Source organism: Leuresthes tenuis, unplaced genomic scaffold (genome assembly GCF_036924035.1).
Source record: "Leuresthes tenuis unplaced genomic scaffold, fLeuTen1.0.hap1 SCAF_15, whole genome shotgun sequence".
NCBI lineage: Eukaryota > Metazoa > Chordata > Actinopteri > Atheriniformes > Atherinopsidae > Leuresthes > Leuresthes tenuis.
The window spans coordinates 26,194,589-26,220,821 of NW_027325369.1; the positions used below are offsets into that span (position 1 = coordinate 26,194,589).

A 26,233-nucleotide genomic window follows, 5' to 3' on the forward strand; every position below is an offset into this window, starting at 1 on the left:
GTTGATGACAAACAAGCATGAGGACTTAAAGGAACCACTGTCCTGACAAAGAGGCAAATGCACATCTGGGTAAAGGATGAAACCTGAACTATAGACATCGTACAACCTCCAAACACGAGACGACAATAACATATAATGAAGCCACACAAAGAGACTGTTAGGAGATGCACCACTTGTCAGAATAATAAACCTGCACAACTGATAACATTGCAGCAGTAAAGGCTGGATAGACCCTTTAACCTGCTCCTATCTTCTGTAACAGTAAATCTTATAACCTGGACCAAAGTGGTCAACCAACCCTTGAGCCATGCTGCAATTCCGAAATGCCATTAACGACTAATGCATGTAGCAGGCTTATTAATTCTATCATACTAAAACAACTCTGCATTTGTGAAGATATTTTTACCACATATCCTGAACGTTTGTGGGTTTTGTGTGTGAGGCTGGAGCTCCAGTGTGAATCCTTTTATTATTGGCTTCCTCTGTCAAAGCCACCCACAAGCGAGCATCGCATCAGCTCATAATTACCGGCCGTTTGTCCCCCTTGGTGTCTTTCTGGCAGGGCATGCAGGCACTCATGTCTTCAGCCAGGCAGGCCAGTTTGTCCTTAAGTAGCCGTCCCAAGCTGAGCAGCGCTGATCCCAGAAAAAGTTCCTTCTCCTCGGCTTCACAGCCGGACGACCAGAACCAGCACATGGCTAAGAGGGACCACAGGGCATGGGCCGGCGACTGCTCGTGCATAAAGAGTTCAATTAAGGTGGTGAGATAGAGGCATGGCTTTGCATCTTCATCGTCTCTCTTTGGGGCTACCGTTGGTGCAGCTACAGCACTGGCAGCCCCCGGAGTGCTCATTACATCCAGACTGGTGTCATAGTGGGCTGGGGTCCCTGTTGGTTGCTCTGTGGCTCCTGTAAGTTTGGAACTTTTTAACTTCGACTTCGACAAAGAAATGGACTGATAAGAGAAGGCTCGTGTTAACTGAGCTGCCAGTAATAAACCCAGATTATTAGCCTGCTCAAGGCCAGATGGTGGCTGATGGGCTTAGTCATAATGTACATACACACACACACTCCCAAATTACCCCCTCCCAACTCTCCCATCTAACAGCCACACACACACACACAAGTAGAAATCGGGTGAAGGAGATTCTCCAAAGTTCAGGGAGGGGATGTGTGTGGCTTAAAGGAAGACAAGATCATGTTTCAAGAGGACGCATGCAAATATCTGTAGGCATATCGTTGTGAAGTCTGGAAGGCCTTATAAGAGAGGAGAACCAAGACTCTTGCTTTCAATTCACACATTTTTAAAAGGTGTTAAAGTATCTCAGACTTCTCTTCTCCACCCAGACATGTTTAAAAAAAAGAAAAGAAAAGAAAGACAGACTGGGGGGAGGAGCAGATAAGGGGAACGCCACAAATGTTGCCATCCCCCAAGTGTGTGTAGGTCTATTCTGCACTATTACTCAGAGTCAGACCCTAATAACATCAGTGCCTTAGTCAAGTGAGTCAAGCCAAATCTCTCCATACTGACAGCCAGACGGAGCATGGCTCCAGTTATAACCCCCTTCATAAGTCCATTCAAATGCTCTTACTGAAATGTCTGGTCTGGACAAATGCAAAGAGGCTTAAATATGTCTGTCTGCCATCTAACCTTTGGTTTAAAACAAGACATAAAAATCTGCTTTACGATATGTCAAACTGAGGGTAAGATTAATACTGTTTACTATATAATTCTAATTCAATTCAATTTGAGACCAAACATTGCAAAGCATCATTTGGTGAAGCTGAAAGGCGTCTTGCCACTGCTTTTGCTTATGTTTAATTTAGAATAATCATGGCTTTCGTGGTGACCTTTCTCAACTAATAGACCTCAGGTGCTTTCGGATCAAAAAGCTCTAGGGACTCTGAAAGTACCTGGGGGACCAGTGGTGTCTGTTTCAGCCACCAAAACACTGGCTCCAGCCCACAGAAGCTGGCGCTACAGTGGGACCTACAGTGGAGTCTTTTCACTGGTCACAGTTAAGAACGGCTTACAGGAGGGGCTGGGGATGGGATTACCAGACCAACTAAAATGTTGTGACCCCCCACGTTTAAAAATCTAGAGCCTGTGTAGCATCTGCTTCTTTTAAAAGAGTAGAATGAAAAAGTGAGCTCACTCTTTCACTCAAATGCCTTTAAAGTTTTGACACTGATGGTTTGAAATTGTTGGTCTGAATTGTTTCCAGCTGAATCCATAAAACAGGTTTTGTGTTCATTTCACCAGCTGACCTTTACAGATCCCACTCAAAACGGTGTGTATAAATCCTGTTTGCATTAGCTTTCATAGATACCAGTTAGGCTTTGGGAGGGATTTCAGCAGTCTGAAGAGTTCACAAACATAGATGATTGTATACAGCAGCATTTATAAATTAGACTGACTTGTTTTCCCTGCAAAGTGGTCTTCTAACCCAACCAAACTGATCTTTGTAGATTAACCCTCTTCCTGCACTGTGGTCCACAACAGACGGACATACAGACAATATATTGGAAAGGACGTTTAAGGTGACGTAATGACATGGCTCTATAGTGGCTCCGTGCAGGTGGACAACCAAACCAATTCTTTGAAGAGTGAAGTTGAACCCTCTCTGAACTGGTTCAGAACCAACACTCAGATGGTTCCTATTGTGCAGTTAGAACATCTATTACAAGATAAGAGCTAAAACAGAGTCCCTACAAATGCAGTTTAACAGATATTTTTGTAGTGTGGACACACAAAGGGGTGATATCCCTCCAACATTTAGAGTCACAGAAGAACTTCTTACAGCTTGAGGGGCACCTTCTTTCCAACTTCAGGACAGGCGTTTTTTGCACAGCCATCGGTCTGTTATCCATAGAAATGCATACAAACCCCTTCGCTGAATCATAATGACGCATTGAGCATACAGCCAATTTCAATTTTTCCCTGTCCACATCCTTCCAGGCATCATCCATGCCTAATCAATTCAATATGTGGTGCCTCGTGAGAGTTACCCAAGACAACCCTAATTGACATCAGCGATCAATTGGTTAAGCTCATAACAGAAGCGCAACACTGTGTTAAACCAATTGCTTCAGCACTCTATAGCCAAATATTTTATTAAGTAACTCCCAGGCACTGAACCATAATCAGTATTGTGATGATAAACAATAACATTAACCACGTCAAGAACAAAATTCAAACAGACACACACGCAGATCTCTCTCCTGCAGTAACTGCAAATTGGAATGCGGCAGACCAATTAATCAAACGTAGCCAGTCTAGTGAGGCAGCTGATTACAAGGTGCGACAAGAGGCTTGAAATTAGTCCTACCCTTCCATCCATCTCCATTGACTTTCATCGACAGTGTGCACGCATGCGTGAACATATATGCTGATACACGGCCGATTTTCTACCCGGTGACTCGATTTTCTCTCTCCCTCCCCTGGAGAACAAAGTGATGGCTGTGCTGTGATTAAATCCAGCTCTGCATGGCAGCAAAAAAAATGTGATTTACCAGCACCAATATCTCACCCTGTGTTTCATCTCTGCTTTTTTTCAAATTCCCTTCACAGTGGCTGACTCTCCCTGATGGAAAAGGCGAGCTTCGTCTCCTTATGTTTCTCATGTGTGCACAATGACACCAGTGACACAGACACCCATTGGAACACCTCCTTCCCGCACGCACTTTTATTCCACTCATTCTCCGGTAAAAACACAACTGGCAGGGAGCTGAGCAGCAGCAGCAGTGGTGCAGTGCAGATCCCAGCGCAGTGGAACTGACTCATGACAAAAAGAGAAAAGAATAGAGCCAGCGCAGAGATCGGAGGAGAGTTGTCCTCTTAAATCCGCTTCTTGGCTGACCTCAAGTCAGATGTTGCAAGGTAACTTCTGACTGGCAATCTAAAGTAATTGCAATTAACTATCAAATACTCCCTCCTGAAAATGAGCACAGCACTAATGCTGGTTCCCTTTTAATTTAGCCCATATTACACAATGAGCTAATTAGCTAAACATGCACTCAACAACTGAAATAACAATTACTGTACGCAGCTTTGGAGGACATGAAATATTAGCCGAATGACTCAAGAGAAGGTAAATATGTATGAACACATTTTCATTCGCTCCCAGGCTTCCTGCCATGTCTACACCGTTAACACATGGCTTTTTGCAGTGACCACACACACTCATTAGTGCTCCCATCAAACACCGCCATACAGATTTTCCTGTATTATATTACAGCATCACTGTGGTGGAATTCCCAAGGGACAGGCCCACGCTCAGTTTAATGACTTCAGTAAAGTCGGTTTAAATATCAAAATCCTGACAGGAAAATTCAAAAGCCAGCAGAACAGAAATAGATTTGCAATCTGCCAAAATTCATTAGGGACAACTTCCTGGCAGGTTTATAGAACAGATTATTCCTGTAAAATGGTTTGAAAAGAGGACTTGTATTAAATGCAGTAAACTGTAAAAAAAAAAGCCACAATCCGTGGCATTTCTGCCATTTCTGGAATATTTGCAATAAAAACTGCAACACTGTAACCCTTCCCCCCCTTCTTGTCCTTGTCCTCGTGTGCATGTATGCTTGTGTGAAACACAGCCTCTTCTCTCAGTCTACATCCTGTCTGCATGACAGTAATAAGTTATGTATGTATTGGTGGCTATGATGGAGTATCCTAATTATGGTAGTGCTACAGATTGGTGCCAGTCTGGTTTTCTGACAGCTTCACAGCAGCTGTACGAGTGGGCACAAACTCAAACTCACAACAACATGCATAGTCCCCCCCTCCCCCAAACACACACACACCTGGAGGGAAAGAGAGGTACAGTATGTGGATGAAATACAGTCTTTCTTGCACTTGAGCCCCTCCTACCTTGCTGTGTTGAACAGGCCTGTGTGCGCAGTGGGAGAGACCATTCTCCAGTCCTACGCACAGGGACTCACCACAGTCCACTGCAGCACACACATCTGAGGAGACAGAGCAGGAGAGAGGGTGTCTGTTTGTGTGGGAATTGTGTTTTGAGCTTATACACCGCCAGCTCTGTCCTACAGTCATTTTTGCTAAAGCTCATCCTCCCAGCCACAAAAACACAAACAATGTTAGCTGGTCAGAGTCTGAAACCAACACGGGTGCCTGCCAGTCGCAGAGAACTTAAATATATCTCAAAACTAAAAACAGCAAGGGCAATTAGTCATCCCAAAAAAGAAAGAAAAAGCACACACTTGGCAGTTCTAATTAAAGACTGTTATCTCCTTCATTGTTTGGACAAACAAGGGTCACACCTAGTTTACTTAACATCCATTTAATCAAAATATATATTTGCATATCAACCACCATTACAGGATGATATTATAAAACAAGAGAATTAGTTTGAAATTCAAGTTCTCAAGGACAAACTCCAGCAGTTGGCACATGAAAAGACGTTGCTCCTGATCCTGGGAGGCAAGCCAATGTGACTGCAGGAAATGAAAGGAAAAAAAAGTCCTGTGGAGAGAAACTTCACAGTTTTAAGCATGCAATCACTGTCAACAAATCTCTTAGAGCTAGAAGCAAGCATCTAAAGATATCCACTCATCTGCATCATTTCTCTTGTTTTATACAATGGCATCAAGGTGAATGAATACCAGGTGACAGACGTCTTCTTTCTGGAAGACTTTTGTAATTCCTGTCTGATAAGTGTTAATTCCTTTGCTGTCTGCGCTTACCTCCTTATCAGCCTGCCTGGGACAATGCGCCCTCTAGAGACTGATAAGAAAACTGCAGGCACTTTGATCAACCGCAATAATGAGGGCCTGAAGTCTTCATTCCCTTCATGTTCTATTTTGTCGATACTGAAGGAAAGACTAATGAATTGCCATAATCATTGTGACGCTTAACACTTTCTATGAAATAAACTCTTTTGCAGTAAAACAGTCACAACATGCTCCGCACATTGAGAAGGAGAGTATTAACAAAACTTTAAGGAAAGTTCAGTCCTCTGCAGATCTGGTGATGCAGTGTAATTAAGTTAATTTCATGAACATCCTGTGTTCACGTCTGCAAGTCACACGCTTCACTGTGCAACCACCTCGTTTCACATGACCGAACAAGAAGAAAAAATAAATAAAAATAGGTCAAATATAAACGTTCTGCTCTTTAAGACTTTATTTTGAATCATTTCTGTTGTCTTGAGTTGTACTATGACAAGGCAATGTATAATGTGGTCTATTACAGGATCGTATTGAAAAAGTCGAATCACCCTTACCTTCACTGCAACAACAAACTGCTCCTCTACCAGCTGGTATCAGCTGCGTTTGCTTTCTGTTCAGATCCGAACCCTCTTGCCCACAGGGAGATGAAACCAGCTGACAGGCTAATATATATTTATAACAGGAAGCATCTTTTTTTTTTCTTTAACTGCCTCTTTAAGCTGGTTCTTCAGAAAAGAGAGACAATGCAACCTCTGAGGAAGTTAAAACCTCAACTAAAACAGAAGTGGGATAGCTGAATTGTGACTGAAGTGACAAAATCACTCACAAGCTCAGCAGTTACCCATAATGTGAGAATCAGACCATAACTGTTAGGTTCACATAAATTAAGTTTGACAGCCTTACCAAGCAGGGCTTAAAGGACATCACCCCCACAATAAAAACAACCAAAATCGGAAAAGGCTAACTCAGATAAGACTTCGAGCTGCAGCATTTGCAGGCTGTTTGCCGGTAGAATGACACAGTTTCCACAGAAGTGGCCGTTTAAGACCGGATGCAGCATATGGGTATTGCATTTCCTATGCTTAGAATGCAGCTCAGCTCTCAAATTGTTAAACTGGTGGCCGGGTCATATGCACTAAGAAATAACAAAAAACCACATCTACATGTTTTTTTCTGTGCATGTGTGAGAACGCACCTGATGAGGACTTGGCTCTGTGGTGTTTGCTGCTAAGCTCCTGGTTCTGTTTGCAGGAAGGAGGCGAGCAGTCCGAGGCCGCGGCTGGCAGCACCGGACCGTCCCTCCTCAGCCTCAGGTGCAGGGTTTGCTCAGCAAACAGAGTCTGGATCAACGTCAGATCCAATCCTGACACACAACGGCCATTCAGCACTAGGATTTCATCGCCTGGACACAGACCTGATTACACAGGGAAGAGTGTTTCATAGAGGCACAGAAAGGCAACACGGATCACACAAGTGTCACTGTTATCTTTGGAGTTAGGATTAAGTAAGCAATCACAAACCTTCACAGAAGGCCAGTCCATCAGGGAGCACTTCATTAACAAAAATCCTGCTGTTCTTCTGGGTGTCTATGTGCCCTGTGACGGCGAAACCTGAACACAAGGATTACATAAAAGATGAGCTGTACATAAGCAAACAGACTCAACAAGGCATCAGTGTTTCTGTGCACGGCCAACTCACCAAAGTCCGCAGTGCTGCTCGGCCTTCTCATATGCAGTGTAAACACATTAGCTGGGACCACCTCCAGATCATCACCAACCTGCAGGTTCATTTGAAACAAATCAATACTCAGTAAAGAAAAGAGAAAATAATGAGGACTTTTGTGTGTCCAAGTGGGATTGTGCTTGTTTGTTCTTCTTACCACATCGCGGAGTAGCTCGCCAGAAGCCAGGTAACGCACCTCCACGTCCTGTCCTGCCCGCCTGTGCAGTCGGAGGCAGTGAGAACCCGGGTCCAGCTGTTTCACCTGTTTACACAAGAGGCCCTTAATGTTCAGCAGCCTGTGTGCACAAAGTAATCCGACATATTTCATGCACAAACACTTAGCCTAGCAGCTGCTGTGCAGCCAAAGTGTGAATTATTCACCGACTTTACACTTGGTGATGAAACACAAAAATGCTTTGCCCATGGGACTGCAGGCATGTTGTGTGTGCAAAGCCATTCATAGGGGACAACGTGGAGTCGGCCAGTGGATGGGTGTGTGTAATTACAATTCAGCTAAACGTAACCAAATATGCTGCGGCAGATGCTTCAGAAAAGGCTATTTGACAATTAAGTTGGGTTTTATATTGACATTCTGTACCCACATGTGACCAGATGTCAGAAGACAACTAAACCCAAATGACATCACTGCACCTGTTGGGCACTTATTGCTGTTGTAACCGTCAGAAATACTGTTCTCCCACAGTAGTGAAATGTCATTTTGAAACCCAACCTTGCAGGCTGCACAGAGAAGGTCGGCAGCTGTCTGGTCTCTTCTGACGGGAACTTGGATTGTCAGGCTGTCTGGCATGTGGACACACATCAGCACGTCAGAGGCACCGCAGACACTGTCCCAAATGCCACCCTCAGGGGGCGACATGGAGTAGATGCTGGCCAGCACATCGAGTCTCTGTAAGAAGAGGGAAAATGGGTAAGAAGGAAGCATTTAGGGGGAAAGTGCGTGAGTAGCATTAGACAAAGGAGTCAAGAGGGGAAAAGAGGGGATGAAGGAGATAAACAGAAAGGAAAGGGTGGGTGAGAGTCATAGCATACAAATCAATACAGTTCCATTAGTCTAAATGCTTGCTGTTGATCAAGCAGTGGCACAAAGATGTCATACAATTAGCCTTTCAGAAATTCATTTGACGACATAACCAGCAGTTGCTCTACAATATAGTCATCATAATGACCATGTACAAAAGAGGATTGGCATGGGCCAAATGGCAGTTTTTTTATGCTATTTTGTAGGAATCAGGTTTTATTTTTTTAAAGCCAAGTGATGTAAAGGGACAATTTATTTCAAAATCAGTCCACCATTCTGGAGGTAATTATGTGTTGTGTTATTTGTGGCATTAGCAGCTAGGTCTGAGATGGGTATTAAGGGTTGAGGGTGGCCCACAGCTCAGCCTCACAGGCAGCCATTTGGGGCTTTTGGTTACGACTCTGTGTCTCTTGAGGGAAAAACACTGCTGCGGTGTGGGGCCTAAACCACAATTATCAAGGCCCAAGATCATGAGGAAAGTCTCCATCACACCAGATGTACAGACGGTATCAAGTTTAACTGAGACATGGGACCAACAGGGATAATTACAAATGTTTCAAAAATATTACGAGATTGTAAAACGATGATTGGTGTGGGAGTGTGTGTGTGAGCCTTTCTGTCCATCTCAGAAGTTATTTACTGTTGATGAATCACCTCAGGAGGAGAAAGACCTTTTTCACTGCCAGACAAACAGCCTGAAGGGACAAGCAGAAGTGTCTGATTCAGAGCTTAGCTACAAAGACACACACACACACACCAGTGTGCTCTGAAGAACACAAGTGGACAAACATTTGCCTAATTTTCCCTCCTAATGACCCGTAAACTGGGCTACTTTAAGAGTCTGAGCCAAAATAAAGCCATCGGTGTTCATAGCTAAATGTTTCCTTCACCTGCCGAGAAGAATGAACACAAGGAACCACTTCAACACCAACTCCTGCCCGCACTTTTGGGGATGTGAGGTCATGCTTACCAACATAGGATGAAAAAAAGGGCGTCATGGCAACAGGTTTACATAACAAGCTCATCTGTGTCCCAGCAACATCAGCGTAACTGGAAAAAAAGTAAAATTTGGTTTCCTACCCTGGCTTGACCAAATGCTGACTAACACTGTACACTCATTCATGGTTTTAAGAAAAAATCGACGGTTGCCTTGTCAACGTTCCATGATCGGTTGCCAAGAGTACGGTGAAGGCACGCGCTGGACTTCAACAGGCACTCTGTGTGGCATGTGTATGCTATTTATATTTGCACTCAGTCAAATCTTTCAATATTTCCTCTCAAGTGTGGAAATTATTTCCCCATCTAAAGATGGAACGTGGAATAACGGGCGCAGTTCCTCTTAGTAACACAAATATTACTGCACCGCCTTGAATAGAGAGGCTAACCACGAAGGAGCAGTTGAAGACAATTTCCATCATTTTTATCCATTTTGATTCTTTTGAAATGACATTGCTCATCATTTTCTTGAAGCTCCACCTAAGCTTCTTTTTTCCCCATCCTTACAACACACTTTCTTTGCACTCATGCCCGCGCCTCCCGAATCAGAATGTTAGAAATACAGAAGTTTGTGTATTTCCAGTAGTAGTGGAGGGGTGGGGGTGCGTGCTGAAAGGCAGTGACAGAGGAAGGGGATCCATTTTTCATGGATGAGAGGGAAAAAAAAGAAGAAAAAAAATCTCCAGTGGCTTTTTATTCTGTGCAGGAAGATAAAAAGCATGAAACTATAGTCTTCAAATTTCCCAAAACAAAAGCAGACAAATATGTGCTCAGAATTTGCTAATTTCTTAAACTTTAAGTGTAAAAAGAATGCAAGCATTAAACAGCGACAGCTCTAACTTAAGCAATGCAAGTCAAGCAAGTCATTTTTTCCCCAAGCAGTCAAAACATATAGTCTCACTCCACTGCTGACAGAAGGAGTGGGTGGACTGAGGAATTGAGGAGCAACACTCTGCCACTCTGTAATATTTAACCTCTATAGAGGATGAGTCATTTGTAGAGCTGGAAGGTCCATCTCGTACAGACGTTTATTCTCTTCTTCTTTCCGTCTTGCTGCAGCTAGACACTCAAACAAACATACTTATCTTGACTTTATTACAAAGGATCAGCGTGACTTCCAGGATTTGAGATTTGAGTACAACAGGCACAAAGTCATCTAGACAGAAATGAAGAGACGTATGGGCATAAGGAGAGAAACTCTGCTGAGTTCACGCTACTCTTACTTCCCAACCAGTTTTTATCCCCACTGAACAAAAACGGATCCCAGTGATGAGCTATTTTCCCATCTTCACATCCAAATCACATCCAAGAGGTTTAAACACTCAACCGAAAGGGAAGCCACTGCATTTAAATCAACATTAAAGCGTCGACCTAATGAAAGCCATTATTGTTTTCCAAAACCACTTCCTGCTCCAAGTCTCTTTCTAGACCCTAAATAAAGGCTGTTTTAACACTCGCCACATTCACCACAGACTCCTACTATGAATCACTACATCCTGTTAAACCATGATCTTCATAACACCAAGCTGCTCCGCCTGAAAGTGCCCTTTATACTCATCCATCAGCGCTACATTTCATGAGGACGGATACTTATTCGCTTTTCGAGGGTCATAGGAAATGAGCTGAACTGGCATATGGACATCATAGAAATTGGACTTCTATTATGTTTGAAAACGGTTGTCATCATTAGCCTACACATCTACCCGCATCTAGAATTTTATCTCATACTCCGAACGGGGAGATGTGTTTTTGGCTGCCTTACATTCACAGTTCTTCAGCTGTTTTGGTCTAAATCTGCACACCAACAATTGTACAGGGGGGGCATAAAACATTTGACTAAATATATAGTTCCTTCAAATGTGGCTGAAACAGATAAAAACAGCCATTCTTGAACCCCTTCTTGTTGCCAGCAGCAGTGTGACGACCATCTGCGCAGCGGCGTCTTTGACAGGACACACAGCTCAGCTATTGCTCCCATGGACAACCCTGTAGACTATTACAACAGGAATGGATCTATTTTACAGTCAAGTATCTTTTTATCTGTTCACTGCCCCTGAGCAGCCTCATTTGTAGGCAGAACCTTTGTTCCATCATTTGTCTACATCACCGTGTAACACAATTGTATTATGCCTGCCTCAAACAGGAAAAATAGACATGTTGCACTTCACCATTTTTGGAAAATTTCAGCGGGATTCCCACAAATGCATGTGATTATGTTCAATGGTGGGCTGGCCTGACGTTTGGAACTGTATTAGTTGGGTGATTTGAGTGCCCAGAAAGTTAAACTATTCAGAACTTTCCACTGCAAGCTACACCTGAAATACAAAGCAAAAGACCAAAAATGTTATCACCCAAGTCAAAGTGAATGAGAAGCGAGAACATTGAAGCCTGCAACGTGTATGTGTGAATCTGGCATAACTGACCAATCAGAGCAGAATAGGCTTTTCTGCAGGGAAATCTCAAAGAAACGGGAGCCAAAATGAGGAATTTTAGACTGAAAGTAACAAAGGGTCCTGCAGGCGTGTTGAGGAAAAAGCATGAGGAAAAAAAATGTTACATTAAAACATGTAGACCTATTCAACAAGATCCCCAAAAGAAGATTATGAATCTGCAAACAGGCTTTTTAACCACAGCAGGACCTCGCTGATGTGGGAAATAAATTGAGCTGAAAACACGTGGAAGCCTGAGAACCAGCGAGGTTTCCAGCCGAGGTCTACAGCAATATTTCACACTTTCGTAATGCAGATATTTAATGACCCAACAATCTTCCAACATCTGGCTGCTCACATGGTCAGATTACACACGCCTCAATCATTCAGCATATGTGCCATACACTCAGCTCACTCCTTTTACTTAGCTATGGCATGTTCTGGGCTAAAAAGGCTTCTTCCACCTTGAACTTCTCCTGTTAGATTTGCTGTTTATCCTGCAGACACCCGCAGATCAACATGAAAGAAATCTCTGCTTTGATCCCAAACAAGTAATGTACTCAGGCAGACACACACAAGCTTGTTAATGCCCAACGTGCACGCACACGCCATGCGTAAAAATATCTTTACACAGCGTACTATCAAAGCCATGAAAGACAGCAGAGGTCAAAGTAACAGAGGAGCCGTTTCTGTCATGGATACACGCTCTAACTGACAAGTGTGCCACAAGTAGGCTTTGACAGTTGAGGAGGGTTTTTTTTTTTTTTTTTTTGAAGATACATCAAAGATCCACAAACTAGAACGGGCAGAATTACTGGATTTTCTTACTCACCTCGGTGCTTCTGGGAGGCAGGGCGTACGTCTGACCTCCAGCATTGCTCTCAAAGATCTGAAATCAAGAGGCAGAGAGTTAGGAGCACAGACAGGAGGGCACCACAATAACTGACTCATAATGTTACTGCAGAAACACAATATTAAGACCTGCACGGTGCAAGTAGCAAGGCAGTTAATTAAAAACTACTTGTGGCGAGAGCAGCACTTTGATACTGCTTCCAAACGGGATCTGCGGCCTTTGAAGGTGCAATAGTGGAAATATGCTGTGTGTGTGTGTGCGGAGGGGTTGTGCACGGACACCGAGTGGTTTCTGTAGTGCACAGAGATGAAAGATGGAAAAAATCTGGCAGATGAGAGGAAAGGACAAGCTCCATCCACTCTTCTGCGCTGAAATGTCTTGCATCTTGGTTGGTTCTAGCTTCCTCAACCTCCTCTCTGGTTAATGATCAGAAGGTGTGCTGTGGCTGGCTAGGGAAATATCTGTATAGTACAGTGGTAACACAGAGCCGACCGTCATAAAGAGGGAGGGGACCCAATCCAGACAGATGGCTGTTATCAGGTTTTGCATTGACCGTTTGTTGCTGGGCAGGAGACTTGAGGAGATGGCACAGATGCTAACAGAAATTAGTTCTTAAAAAGAGTTTAAGACCAACTAAAATCTTCTTGTATTCTGCTATGAAATCATATTAGCTCAACCTAGATTTTCTCCTCCTGATAGCATGCACATCTCTGTTTGAAACTGGCTCATTTCCCAGGAGCAAAAAAAAAAAAGAAAAGAAAACACTTTCTAACCCCTGTAATGATAGAAAGGCCTCGTCTGACCTCTGATCAGCAGATCATCTCCCTCCCCACCATGAGCACATTTATAAAGTGGCTGTAAACAGTACTGCTACGCCGTAAACTGCCTAATTTTAGAAAGCTTATCCAACTCTCCCACAAATCCTCAGACCTTGGCCCACTTCCCACAGCCGACTGATGGCCAGCTCCCTACTGTAGCCCTGCAAAGATAGATGAGAGAATAGTAACCAAGAGGGAAGGAGGCTGGTGAAGGGGGGCATGACTTTGGGGCAAAGTTCTAGAGCACAATGTCGCAGTGGTAAACGGGATTTAGGCTTAGTCAACACAGATGAGTCAGTATGGAAATTGTGGGAGAAGGGCCGCTGGGTAACGCTCAGATGTTTAAGCTCTGAGAAACAGGGTTTGAGAGAGAGGACAAATGGGGGGGAAGAGAGTAAGATAGAGTGCTAGGTTTAAGAGATTAAATACGCATGTGAAAAAAGAAGCTAAAAGATTGTCTCTTTCAACTGAGCCAAAGGGGATAAATGGAGGGCAAAAGTGAGGGAAGGCAAGATAGTATCTTGGAGAAAGCAGAATAAGAAAACGTGAGAAGATAAGAGCACTTTAGGTGCATAGAGGAGAGTTTGGCTCCCGAGGCGGCATTTCTGTCCTCCTAAAGCAAAGATGTGTCTCCTGTCAGAGTCACAGGAAAGCAGCCAACGAGATGATGACGCATTTAAAGTGGCCCGACTGAATTTCCCCTCAGAGAGTAAAAGAGAACTTAAACTGCAGTGATCTCTCACAACTCAAAAAAGAAAAACACACCACCAAAAAACAGCAGATGTCCAGGAAAATCCAGCATTCTGAAAATGTCTTCAAGCACTTAGCAGGCAACTGCCTCTTATTAGCCTCCAAGTAAAGACAGAAAGCCCTAAATAGAGCTTGTAGGGGAAGGGAAACCTGGGGGGGAGAAATAAAGGGAGGCTGTTTAATATTTAGCATCTTTACACCAACCATCTGCTGGTATCTGCGGGGCTGAGAAGAGAGTGGAGAATGCCATCTACCACATATGGCTTTTAATAATTCATGTCTGTGCTGCAGCGCCACCTCAGCCGCCTGCACCATGAAATGTAACCGTGCCTCATTAGACAGGCCGGCTGGAGCTCCCCCGAAAAATAACAACACACGCATGCTTACCTGGACACTGACAGATGCATACACATAACAGGGCAGGTGGTGGGATGCATGAGGAGTTGGGCGAGAGGGGGCGAAACAGGGGAGGAAGCATTAAGAACGCAGTCAGGCGTCGGGGAGTCACCTACTGATGACCAACTCGAGGCTTAAAAATGTTTCTATAAAATACCAGATTGAGGTCACAGCATAAAGACGTGCCACTGCCTTTCTAGTTCCTCAAATAATGACAGGAGCGCCGAGAAACACTTGAGTAAATGAGCGTTTGAGTATTCTCCAGGGCCCTACCCTCAGAACACAGAGTGGTGGATTTCTGTATCGATAAACTAGCAGCCCCAGATTACTAATCTGAAAGGCTTTAGAGTCCGTCCGTCGTCGTCGTCGTCCCCCCCCCGCACCTGACTGAGGAAAGCTCCCATGTGTCTCTGCTGATGAGAGGGTTGCACCCAAACTTAGTAGAAAGCAGGAGGGATGTGAGCTTATGTGCTTTTAATGAATAAAAACTCCCCTGAGAGTAAAATGTGCTGAAATAGTAACAATCTCTTGCTTTCTTTCATGTCAACATGGATAAAGTACGTGAGTAAGCATAATGACCACCTGGCTTTAGGTTAATTCATCAACAAATATGCACCAAGTGCACTGAGAGGTTAGGCATGAAAATGAGCTCTACACCCCCAGAGAGTGCATGCTCACACACAGTATATATATCACCATTATCTGCACATGTGCTTGTGACTTCTGCATGCTCATGCACTCTGTGAGCGTTTGTGTGTGCGAATGGTTTCCCCGGCTGCTGAATGCACGAGGTGGGCGATCCAGCATTAAGGACCTGCTAATCCAGACCCCCTGAAGTGTTTTCATTACTCTGGGATTCAGTGGAGATTACTTAGTGTCACCTCAAGGCCTAAGTGTTGCCGTTGAGCTTTCAACGTTTGGACACAAAGATCCTGGCATGGAGCTCATTATATAATCTTTCCTCTTATTACCCTTCCAGGACTTTTTCACCTCTGCTAAAGACGTTATGTGGTTGTTCTGGTTCAGTTGTTTGCCTGGTTAACAAATCCCATCCTTCTTATAATTAGGGATGGGATTAGGATTTACATGAGAATTCTATCTGAGGTATGGCATGGCCCAATTTGGAAATGATGGAGTCAATCCGGATTTGAATTTTATGTCAGCCTAGGTGGAGATCTGCAGTCTGCGATGGCTCTTGCTGATTAAAGTGGTCGCTCATGGGCTTGCCACACGTCAAACTTTGACCACAAGAATAAATACCGATAACATTTGTTTAAATGTTAACAGATTTGCAACGTCAAGCCTTGAAAATTTGACGTTAAACTGAGTTTGAAAATGTGAAAAAAAAAGAAAAAACTTTGTGTTGCATCGAAAGACCAAAAATACTTCGATGTGGGTCTGTTTATTTGTAATACCTGAGATACAGAGGGTCTCTTGTCTCGGCCTCTCTTAGTAAAGTTGTCCAGGCCTTTAAGAGAGGAGAACAGGCCTCTCTTGCGCTGTTTGCAAGTCAGGGAGAATGAGCGCCTCCTGACTGTGGCCTCATCTCTGGAACAGATCTGAGCAGATAAAAAAAATATCAGGACCGCAAATCAACTAAAAAAATCCCATCGAATCAAACCATCTTAATTAGTTTATTTTCTTCAATCAGTGCCTACAAAGAACATTCACAGGACATGCAAATGATTAGAAGATTTTCAAAGTTACTGTTACACATCAAGAGAATTAAAACTGATGTGTCGCATACAAAAAGCACTTAAATGTGACACAGTGCTTGGTCTGTTCTCTGCAGAGTCTGTCCTGAGCTTCCTTACCAGAGCATGGAAGGAGGAGACAGAAAAAATCCCCAGGCGGCCCAGGGTGGTTTTTGTGGGACGGCTGGCGATGGCCAGCAGGCTCTTTGGGTTGGGCAGCTCTCCACCCTGTAGACTGGCAAGGTAGCAGCGCATCCTGAAGAGGTCCATGTTGAACCTCTCCAAGTTCTGCTCCCACTGCTGGATCTGAGGGAGGAGAAAGAATGATAAATTGTCAGACTTGGTTTAAATGAATTTGTGTTTCCGTGGAGAATGACCATGGAGTCGTTAGAGGGGGGGGGGCTACATGGAGGAGGAGGGTGGTTGGGAATAAAAGGAGGAGATCCAGGTCAGGCCAGTGCTTTCATTCATGCTGCAATTGCTTGCAGATGTTGGGTGAGAGCAAGGGCATAACTTAGTGGAGGTTTGATAGTGACAGATGACTGCATATCTAGCAGAGAAGTGCACGTGCTTGTGTGTGTGCAGTAATCAAATTGCACATTTTTAAGCAGGTCCTGAGAGGCCAGTGATGTTGAACAGACCACCCGTCAAACTTCCACTCTCTCCCACTTTACAGTTGCTTTCCTCTCACCCCGTTTGCACTATGTAAGCTATAAGAAAGTGCTTATTTTGTTGGCTGGAGACTGGTTTTTAATGGGTACAGTCAAGTTAAACAACCCTCCATAACAACTGACTTTAATAGGTCTCGTCTGTATGGTGAGTCAATTTACAATAACACACCCTATGGCGTTGTCCCATTAGGTTTCATTCACATTGACTGCATTCTTTGGGATTAAAAACAAACTGTTACATTTTATGAACATCCTAAACAAACATCTTAAACAAAGACCTTGCAGAGAAATCACTGTGGGACTAATACACTCTGTGAAAAACTATGTATGTAGCTGCAGGTGGCCTCAGTTAACAAGCCTCCAGTCAAAAACGCTCAGAGATTCCCATTGACTTCAACCATTATGAGAGTTCCTTGGAATGTGCATTCTTTGCTAAAAATACACTTAATTTGGCTTGATAATTATCTGGAGAAATTAATTAGGGGAGGGGTCACTCACAGTGAGAAATCCACTGCCAAATCTCACAACTTTATGATGAGCCAGATCTGCACCAAACTGCACAGGGTTACTCTTTTCTTCATGCTATTTCTCTAATGATTTTCAGAAAACTAGGCTTTCTAGTTTGCTTAAGCTTGTACACAAACAAAGAAATGGAAGACTTAAAGCTTATTACCGAGGCATAAATGCTTTGTCTTGAAGCCAATTTTGAAAGAACAAGTGTTGCCTTTGTCCTCATACAAATAAATACTTCATAAGCAATAAAGCTGTACACTTACTCACTTCATTCAGCTAAAGCAGGGCCTTACAGGGGCTGATAAGACCAGCAGCTGTTAGCTGCTCAAGTTCGCCGAGAGTATAGAGTTAAATCTATTTATCACTCATCACTCATCAGAAATTTAGAGGATTTGGTTGTTGTTCTCATTACTTCATGGGAAAGATGACATTTTGTCAAACGGTCCCTCTGCTTGGTCCAGATGTTGGTGTTACTTCACTCAGGAAACAAACGTTTTTTTGGTTTTATTCTCTTTTGCGTTTTTTCCCCCAGCTATTTTTAGGTAATTAAATAAAATTCCAATGAGTAGTTTGAAGATGACTTTAGAACAGGAGGGATTGACTACATCAGCAAAGCTCCTTCCTCAAAAGCAAATGCAAATTTAGAGGAGTTAGTGCTTTGGAAAAATCCATTCCGTAGAACTATATGGCATAAAATCCTTGAATACTCCTGATTAACTCGTCATCTGGATTTCTTGATTGTGTCAACAGTGAAATATCTGGGCCTTGTACTAAAATAGTCCTGCGCATAAAATTTGATTCGATGATTCATGCGAGGGGTGAATCGGTGATAAACACAATTTATTTGGTTCAGGGTAACACTTAGTCTTTTTCTTCATGCATCAAGTGTTGATGCGGGATTGAATCAGAGCGGTGAAATCATCAAACAACATCAGTGAAATGAGAGGCATGTTTAGGCCCATCTGGCCTGCGTGCAAAACTTATTCACCTCCATTTTAGAGCCATTAAGCTCAACAAAAGCCTTTCTTTAAACAGATTCTCATCTTTTCTTATTTCCCCCCTTCAACATCTGCCCCTTGCTCTCTGTAAAAGCCCTAATGCATGATAAGTCTTTCAATGCAATTTGATCACATTGTGTGTGTGTGTTAATGTGAGCTTGTGTGTATGAAAGGGGGCAAAGGCAGACTTCAAACAAGGTCTACTGGCACTGATTTCAGTAGACGAGGGTGGGGGCAAGCAGGGACATCAAAGTAGTGCCCTGCTGGTGCTAGACAACCCCACCAAAACCTTAAATCTATCATCAGCCTCAAGGCGCCTGTATCAGAGTCCTGTCCCATACCACTTCTGACCCTATCATTCACTCCAACCCCGTCTGTCTCTCTGAGGTGGCATGCCGGCTAATTGGAAACAGACACAAGAGTGCAGTCAGTGTGGTAGTCAGGCAGTGACATCTCCATTTGGCCATTGCTGCAGTGAGTTTTCCAGCATTCATCATCTCAATTATGGGTGCATTTCAATAAGTACAAATATTCAAAGAGAAGCTCATGAAATGCAGTCCTGTGTGGCAACAAAGAACTTTTAAGTCACTGACCACCTTAGATGCAGGAACAAAATAAAAGTCGTTTTCTCCCACACTGTGCAACTAGCACTAATTTCTCATGAAAGTATTTGTGCTCCTGCTAAGTTAAAGGTCTTTTTCTGCCCCTCTGTAATCTGCTGAATGTAGGCTACAGCACAGCACTGAGTGCTTTGGATTCTCCCCCCAGGCTGTGACGAGGAGGAGGAATAGGATAATGCATGTTGAGAGCCCATTACCAGGGAACATCTGGAATCCCAATCTGATGCTCGGGGAACGAGCTGCTCCCCTGGGCCCCTCACGATGCATTTGGGGACTGATGCATTTAGGCCATTTCACCCACCCACAGACAGAAATAAAGCACAGGCTTTTCAGCGCAGTCACCAATTCAGAAAAATTAAGTAGGGCACACGATGTGGTTGCCACAAACATGATTTGGAATAACATTAAGCCCACACTGCACCAAGAGCCCTCCAATACTTTCAATTCAGCGAGTGTTTTACCGTCTATGTCATCCTCACCTGATTCTCAATAGCCCTGCGGTTTTTGGGGTCGCTGACTACGGTCAGCTGCAGCTCAGCCATCTTCTTCATCTTCCCGTCCATGTCGATCTTTTGCAGCAGGCCACGGACCTGGCTCCGCAGCAGACGCACCGTATCCTCCTTCCCCTGGCGCTTGGCCAGCAGCGAGGCACTGGCAGAGTGGATGGCTGTCACCCAGTTTTCCAGGTCAGTCTGGTTGCTGGCCTGAAGGGTAAAGAGAGTCAAGGATTTGATGGAGTAGCAAGGCCAGTATTCAATTTAGCATCTGTATTCTGAGATCTTACGCCAGAGACAATCTCTTAGGATTGCCAGTGCAGTGCTGTTTTATTATTCTGCCATGCATTATTACAAAAAGACCATTGAGCTGGGCTTTGCTGGATCAATAAAAGACAACTTGATTAACAGTGCCTCTGTAAGAGAGCATGAACATGCATTTCTTCTGTAAAGCCATTTCATGATTAGAGCCGTTAACCATGTTGCAATATTTCGGTTGAGAATTCAGTTGGACTTCCTTTTAAATGACAATAAATCATGCTCAATGGGCCGTGTGAGTGGAAACAAACTGACGAAACCCAGGCTGCCTTCATGCTAAAGACATCATTCTCATTGCTTTCCTCTGGGGACATGTCAGCTCCACACACAGATATCTTATTAGATGTAAAGCTGAACAGCACACTGGAGGAGGAGGTAACGTGGAAAGAGACACAACCTCGGTATGAATTTTGCGGGAATATGTAGGTCAGTACGTACAATAAGCATGCGCTTTCAAACCACTTTGCTGGAGAGTTTGTGTACTTTGTTTCCAAGTTCCACAGGAGTGGATCTCCAAGGAAAGTAATCCAGAAATGTGTATGCTGCAATTCCTCTCCTTACTACAAGTACATGCAAAATGCCGCTGTGTTTGCGTCTCAGTACAGTATAATAAAATGAGGATTTCATTTTGCCAGAGGTGGGCAACAGACTCCAGAACATTGACCAGACAGGACCAGTGCCTGCAGACGTGCTTCACCTGGAAGAGGTAGACGTCTCCAAACGAGTTGCTCAGGCAGAACACATTTTCCCTCTTGGGGTGTTCAGGAACAGCCTGGACGATGCTGTCCTCGGCCAGGAGGGCGTAGCGGGGTGACAGCTCCTGCTCCGGAGATCCTTTTCCATAAGTTTCAAAGAACAGTAACGTACATCCTGGAAAAGGAGGATGACACAGAAAAAAAGCAATGGATTCAAACGTGAACAAGGGGAAGATGGCAGAGAGCAAGCTGCATGTAACTTTCTGCAGACTGTAAACGATGCAAAAGAACATCAGAGACATAAACTTCAGCAGGTCTGGTCTTTTCCCAGCAAAAATATAAAAAGTTAGAGCAACTCCCAAAAGCCTACTTGAAATTTAAAAAATGAGAAGACTGTCAAACAGCAGTAAAAAGTGACAAAAAAGCAGAACCACATTCATTTGGTGGCTTTACTTAATCGTTATGGTCAGAAACTATTCTCAGAAAAGCATTTAGAGAAGGAGGGAAGTCACTAAATGTCAACTGTGTCAAGAACAAAAGTAAAAGAGGAACCTGCGTCTCAAAACTGAATTCCTGGGTGGAAATTTGGATAATCTACTTCACCTGTGAATTATTTCAAAACCACACGTCAGGTCTTGTGCTTAGTTTACCTTTCAGGGTCACCCAGTACTGCTTCCACTTGCGGCGAGTCACCAACTCCAGTTTTCTGTCCTTGTGCAGGGTGACAAGGGGTTTAAAGGAAAGCCAGCCGGCCCGCCTGACTACCCCCTGCTCCTTCTCAAACAGAAGATCCAGCTGCTCTAAGGAGCCTTCAGCCGACTCGCTGCTGCTCTCGCCCTCCTCTGTGCCGGTGGACGGGTCTCTCCTTTCACCTCCTGCCTGTCCGGTGCCCGTCTCCAGCTCCCTCATGAAGTTCTCATAGATGTTCTGGCGGAGGGCATCATTGGTTGTTTGGTGAATGGCTCCAGAAGACTGAGCCCTTGAGGCTCCAGGGAACCAGAGGAGGCTGGAGACCTGGGAGGGGGAGCTGGTGTCTGCAGTCAGGCCATCAACCCCACTGTCACAGGCATCGCTCAGGTCCTTGTACCTCATCTCCTGAGGGGGCACAGGCAGTGTGACAGATGTCAATTAGAAGCACATAGGATTTATGTTCAGACTTCTGTATATAAGGCAAGCTCTTAGAAGTTTACACTGGGACAGAATTCATATGGCTCCTTTCAATTAACCCTGAGGCAGCATTTTATAAATCTAACCACTCGAACCTACTTCAAAGTCACAAAATTTTTCACAGAGTTGAAAAAGTGGGACAAATCTCCTGCGATGACACCTGGGAGGTTGGAACCCTCCCGGCTCAGACAATTTCACGTCATTTAAGGTCTGATGTGGCTTCCCAATTCCCCAAATGAACACTTGATGGAATTGCACCCTTTCATCCTTAACGACAGCCTACCTACTCTTGAATAGATTGCAGCATCGATTCTGCCGCTGGCAGTCGAGTGAAGCCCTCTCAACACGCAGACGCACAGTATGCGCTGTCATGCCAGAGCTCATTCGGCATCTTTTATTCTGTTCGTGTATTTCACTCTGCTCAGTCCATGTCTTCTCTATCATAATCCATTGCCGTTTCTACGGTCCTTTTTTGCATATTTGATTAAATGTTCCATCTCTCATCCTGTTGAAAGATGGCACAGAGCTCATCTTACATTTCCAGAGCAGCAGCAAACTCTGTGTACATTTAAGGACAGCCTTTGTTTGACGTTTAATGCAGTAAAGCTGTAGTAAAATGTACACTGTGCAGAGAAAAGGTCTTTCCAAAGCTTTCCCTTCAGCCAACTCAGCCCAGCTTTACCCTTTCCCCTCTCACCCCCTTCCCTATGCAGCTGCTTTTCGTTACAAGCAGGTCCATAGTCTTTGGCATCAGGGTCACAGCTTGACCTTTAAATCCAAAAGTTCAGGTGGAGGGGAACCAGCGCTGGAGGTGCTCCTGATTTCGGTTGACCTGTTGAAAGGAGCACTGTGACCAGCACTGCGCAACAAAACGCTCCCTGAAGGAAGGAGGAAACTCAGCCCCACGACTTATTGCAAGCCTCATCAGTCATCTCAAAAGAGACAAGAGTCCCCGAATTATTTCTGTATTGACTCCAAGTGAGTCAAGTAAAAAATATAAGCATTTATCTCCATAAATAAATCTCTAGTTGGAATAAATACAATAGATTATTTTTCTGTAGCTTTACACCAACTTTATTTCTTAACTAGGAAAATTTTTTTATCTATAAATCTATAGATCCAAGCATGCCCCACAAACTAGTTAAGCACCACACAGACACACAGGGTCAGGTGCAGAATATGCCAGATATTTCATTTAAGATTAACTGCTGTTTGAACACAAAACGAGGCTCACAAATACTTAAACCAGCATAAAAGAAAATGCTCTCTGAATACTGTAATTGTTCCGTTTTGTCCTTTGTTTTGCTGCAAGACTCGAGTGACTGAGCACAAATCCCTATTAGCAGATTTACTTTCTAAGGAACGTGAGGGGAGCCCAGAAAATCTGCACACAACAACCATAAGTCATTCATTAACATTAGAGGAGGGTGGGGTTAAATCTTCAGCTAGGATTTAGTTTCGCTCCACAGAGCTTCTCGAAGGCTTACAGCTATCCTCTTGGCAGCACCCAAACAGCATTCTTTAAACTTTGACAAGGCAGGGCTAAATGAATTAATGCAGAAACAATTGCTTTCCAGCCTCAAAGACAGAGACGGACGTGGGTTCAGGCTCAGTTTAAGCAAATGTTTTATGCCAAATTTAAGCTTGTAAGAATGCAGACTTTGTTTGTCCAACAAAATCACATGATTCTTAAAAACAAGTGCAAGCAGCATGCAGACAAGCTGTATTTATTTCTAAAACCTCGCCTGACCCATATCTGTCATCAAGTCAATCAAATTAAATTGCTCTCCACTTTTCTCTGAGATCATTTTACTGAAACATAAAACGTTTGCACAAAAATGTGATCTTCTAATGAGAAATCCAGAAAAAGCATTCAGTCAGACCAACTCTCTCATCGCCTACATGTACACAAACAAGCTTAAACCTTTTACATGCAATACGTACCGCACAATCAATCACAAGCAGAAGCAACAATATTTCAGGTTTACCCACCCAGAAAATGTCATCATGACATCTCATCATCACTCCCTGACTCTTCTTCTGAAGATCGCCCATGTCTTGCTTTGTATCAGAAGTCACTCCCATTCTCGTTCCATCCTCACAAAACAACAAGACCCATCGCCGGCTGTCCTGCAAATTTCATTTCGTCCCACCCCACTGTGCCCTGTCCTCAGACAGCTGGTGTTGTGGTGCTAAAGGACCAGAGGACGGCGGTTGGTTGCCAGGACAACCGCTGTGGCTCTAAATCATATAAACCTGGCCAGACAGGAAACTGTCACTGTTTAGTTGTTACCTATGCCCTCCCTGTCGAGGGCTAGCTATCGAGGAGCTATGGAAGCTAACGCTGAGGAGTGGCCATGGGTGACAGGATCACGCCAAACACTATATCGATGCAACTATTGTTTTACATATTGTGTAAAGAAGATCCCAGTATGAGCGCTGTAAGTAAACTCACCTGAGACTTCCTCTTCTTACGGCTGAGGCTGCCTGTCCAGTCACTGAAGCGTCTAATGCGGTTTTTGATGGAGTCTTTCTTATGGAAGCCAAATTCGTGCCCAGCCTGGTCTTGGTGCTGTGCCTGGTCTTGGTACTGATCCATGTCCTCAGTAATGGTGTGGGCTTTGGGCCTGCGGCATGGCAGGGTGTACGAGGAGTATTGGCGCGGTTCTGTGCATTCCTCCTCTAAAGGAGCATCTAGCACAGCAGCGAAGGAGGCTCGGTGTGGCCTCTGGCTCGGTGGTTGCTCCTGCAACTGGGAGGACAAGTCCCTCGCTGTGGGGAAAGTAGCAGCCATTGTGGAGTTCCTGTAAAGATCTGTGATGGACACTGGAGAGGACTGCTCGGCAAAGGATTCAAGTTGATGGATGGGGGAGTGCACCGATGTTCTACTGGCAGAGCAAGGCTGGTCCTGCTCACAGAGCTCTGTGCTGGGTCCCCAGGGGGAGTCATACCAGGAGCCCTCAGAGCTGAGTGAGCTACCCTTGCTGGTTCTGGCCGTGGAGGAGGTAGAGGCTGGTGGTGCACCACTGCGGTGGTCATCCTGCCTACTACCACTGGAACCAGGCAGGCTGGGAGTGGAAGCAGACTCCAGATTGGGAGAGAATTTGAGGAGCTGAACAGGACCGGAGGCCTCATCCAGGAGGAGGGGGCTGCCTGAGGTGTTGGTGAACTCCACCCTGAGGGTACCATCCTTCTTGATCACCACCCTTGGACTGCTTTGTTCTTCTAAAACCTCATGCTCGTTACTGTGTCCATTCAGCCCCTGCCCATTGAGCTCAGTCGCATACGGATTCTCTTCATAGGTATCTGACATATGCCGCCTCCGTATGCCACATCCAGGGGACCGATGCCAGCGGTTCTCTCTTGGGCTGCCCCTGGCTCCTTTGGAGACACAGTCACAGTGCTGGGCAGAGTAAGGCTGTTTGCTTTTAGGAGGAGACAGACAGCCACGGCCAACACACCTGGCTTTGTACCCTGAGCCAACTGGAGTGTTTTTCCACCACGTATGTGGTGACAGAACGTCATCTTTGGCTGTGCGGGGCTTCAACAAATATGGCTTCTGTTTCCCAGGGAGGACTAAGCTTGTGCCTTTTGGACCCTCAATGCTGTACTGGCTCTCTGAATTTCCCATCCTGACCTGGAAAAACACAGAAAACAAAACCATACTGTCACCAGCATGGTACAGCTGGAAAAATGTATATAATTTATGTAAATATATTTATCTAACATGTGCTTTAACATGATACTTCTTTATTAAAAAAATTTATTTAATTCATTACTCTAAAACAATAATCAGTACATTTTAAGTCACATCATAAACATAATTCAAAATGCAATGGCTGTTTACAGAGAGAAGCAGCAGCAGGTCTAATATCTGCCATCAGCTTTTCAAAGAGAATAGCAATAACTAATCAATTACATCAGGTGCCCCCCGTCCTCTCATTTTACGACATTCTTTCAGCAGAAAACTCAAGTGAGTTGAAGAGGCTTTAAGTGGTCATGGCTGTTATGTGTGAAAATCCTTAGAACATTGAATTATCACTTCCAGACTGTCCACAACACTCTCACGTTAGATACGGAGAACCATGGCCAGACGGACATTTCATTACAGAGCTGTGGAGCATAAACTGCTGCTAGACTGTCACAAGTAAGAGGCAGTCGCTGCATCCGCTGTGGTGCGATTACATAACCAGCGCAGTTTAAAACCTTCAACAGACTTCTGTCTCTGAAATAGCTCACCAAGAAGATTAGGGAACTTGGACAAACCGTTCGAAAACATGTGGCATTTTCATCCTGCTACTAACCATGCACAGTCACAGTAACAGCCATTGCTGTTTGAATACTATGGTGAAAAGACATTGAACATGGCA

The 26,233-nt window shown here is 44.3% G+C and overlaps 2 protein-coding genes across 5 annotated transcripts in view; both read right to left on the minus strand.

Annotated features, from left to right (window-relative positions):
• The window catches only part of LOC140269840 (rho guanine nucleotide exchange factor TIAM2-like), an 82,471-nt gene that overhangs the window by 15,872 nt on the left and 40,366 nt on the right, over positions 1–26,233 (minus strand). For 3 of the 4 annotated variants that reach the window (XM_072364820.1, XM_072364819.1, XM_072364821.1), the window contains exons 3-15: positions 24,319–25,500; positions 21,347–21,791; positions 20,699–20,871; positions 19,669–19,893; positions 16,508–16,693; positions 16,109–16,252; positions 12,709–12,765; positions 8,143–8,319; positions 7,570–7,674; positions 7,389–7,467; positions 7,211–7,300; positions 6,886–7,104; positions 4,873–4,967 (exon numbers count right to left, since the gene is read on the minus strand). In XM_072364820.1, the coding sequence (XP_072220921.1) occupies positions 4,873–4,967; positions 6,886–7,104; positions 7,211–7,300; positions 7,389–7,467; positions 7,570–7,674; positions 8,143–8,319; positions 12,709–12,765; positions 16,109–16,252; positions 16,508–16,693; positions 19,669–19,893; positions 20,699–20,871; positions 21,347–21,791; positions 24,319–25,494 (3,171 nt within the window). In that variant the 5' untranslated portion in view covers positions 25,495–25,500. Of the gene's footprint in view, positions 1–4,872; positions 4,968–6,885; positions 7,105–7,210; positions 7,301–7,388; positions 7,468–7,569; positions 7,675–8,142; positions 8,320–12,708; positions 12,766–16,108; positions 16,253–16,507; positions 16,694–19,668; positions 19,894–20,698; positions 20,872–21,346; positions 21,792–23,855; positions 23,992–24,318; positions 25,501–26,233 lie in introns of those variants that run through there. The other variant, XM_072364822.1, reaches the window with a different exon arrangement.
• Positions 19,251–26,233, minus strand: part of LOC140269843 (connector enhancer of kinase suppressor of ras 3-like) — a 119,269-nt gene continuing 112,286 nt past the window's right edge. Inside the window, exon 26 of the transcript XR_011907668.1 lies at positions 19,251–19,263. The gene's annotated coding sequence lies outside the window, so the exon portion shown is untranslated. The remainder of the gene's footprint in view (positions 19,264–26,233) is intronic.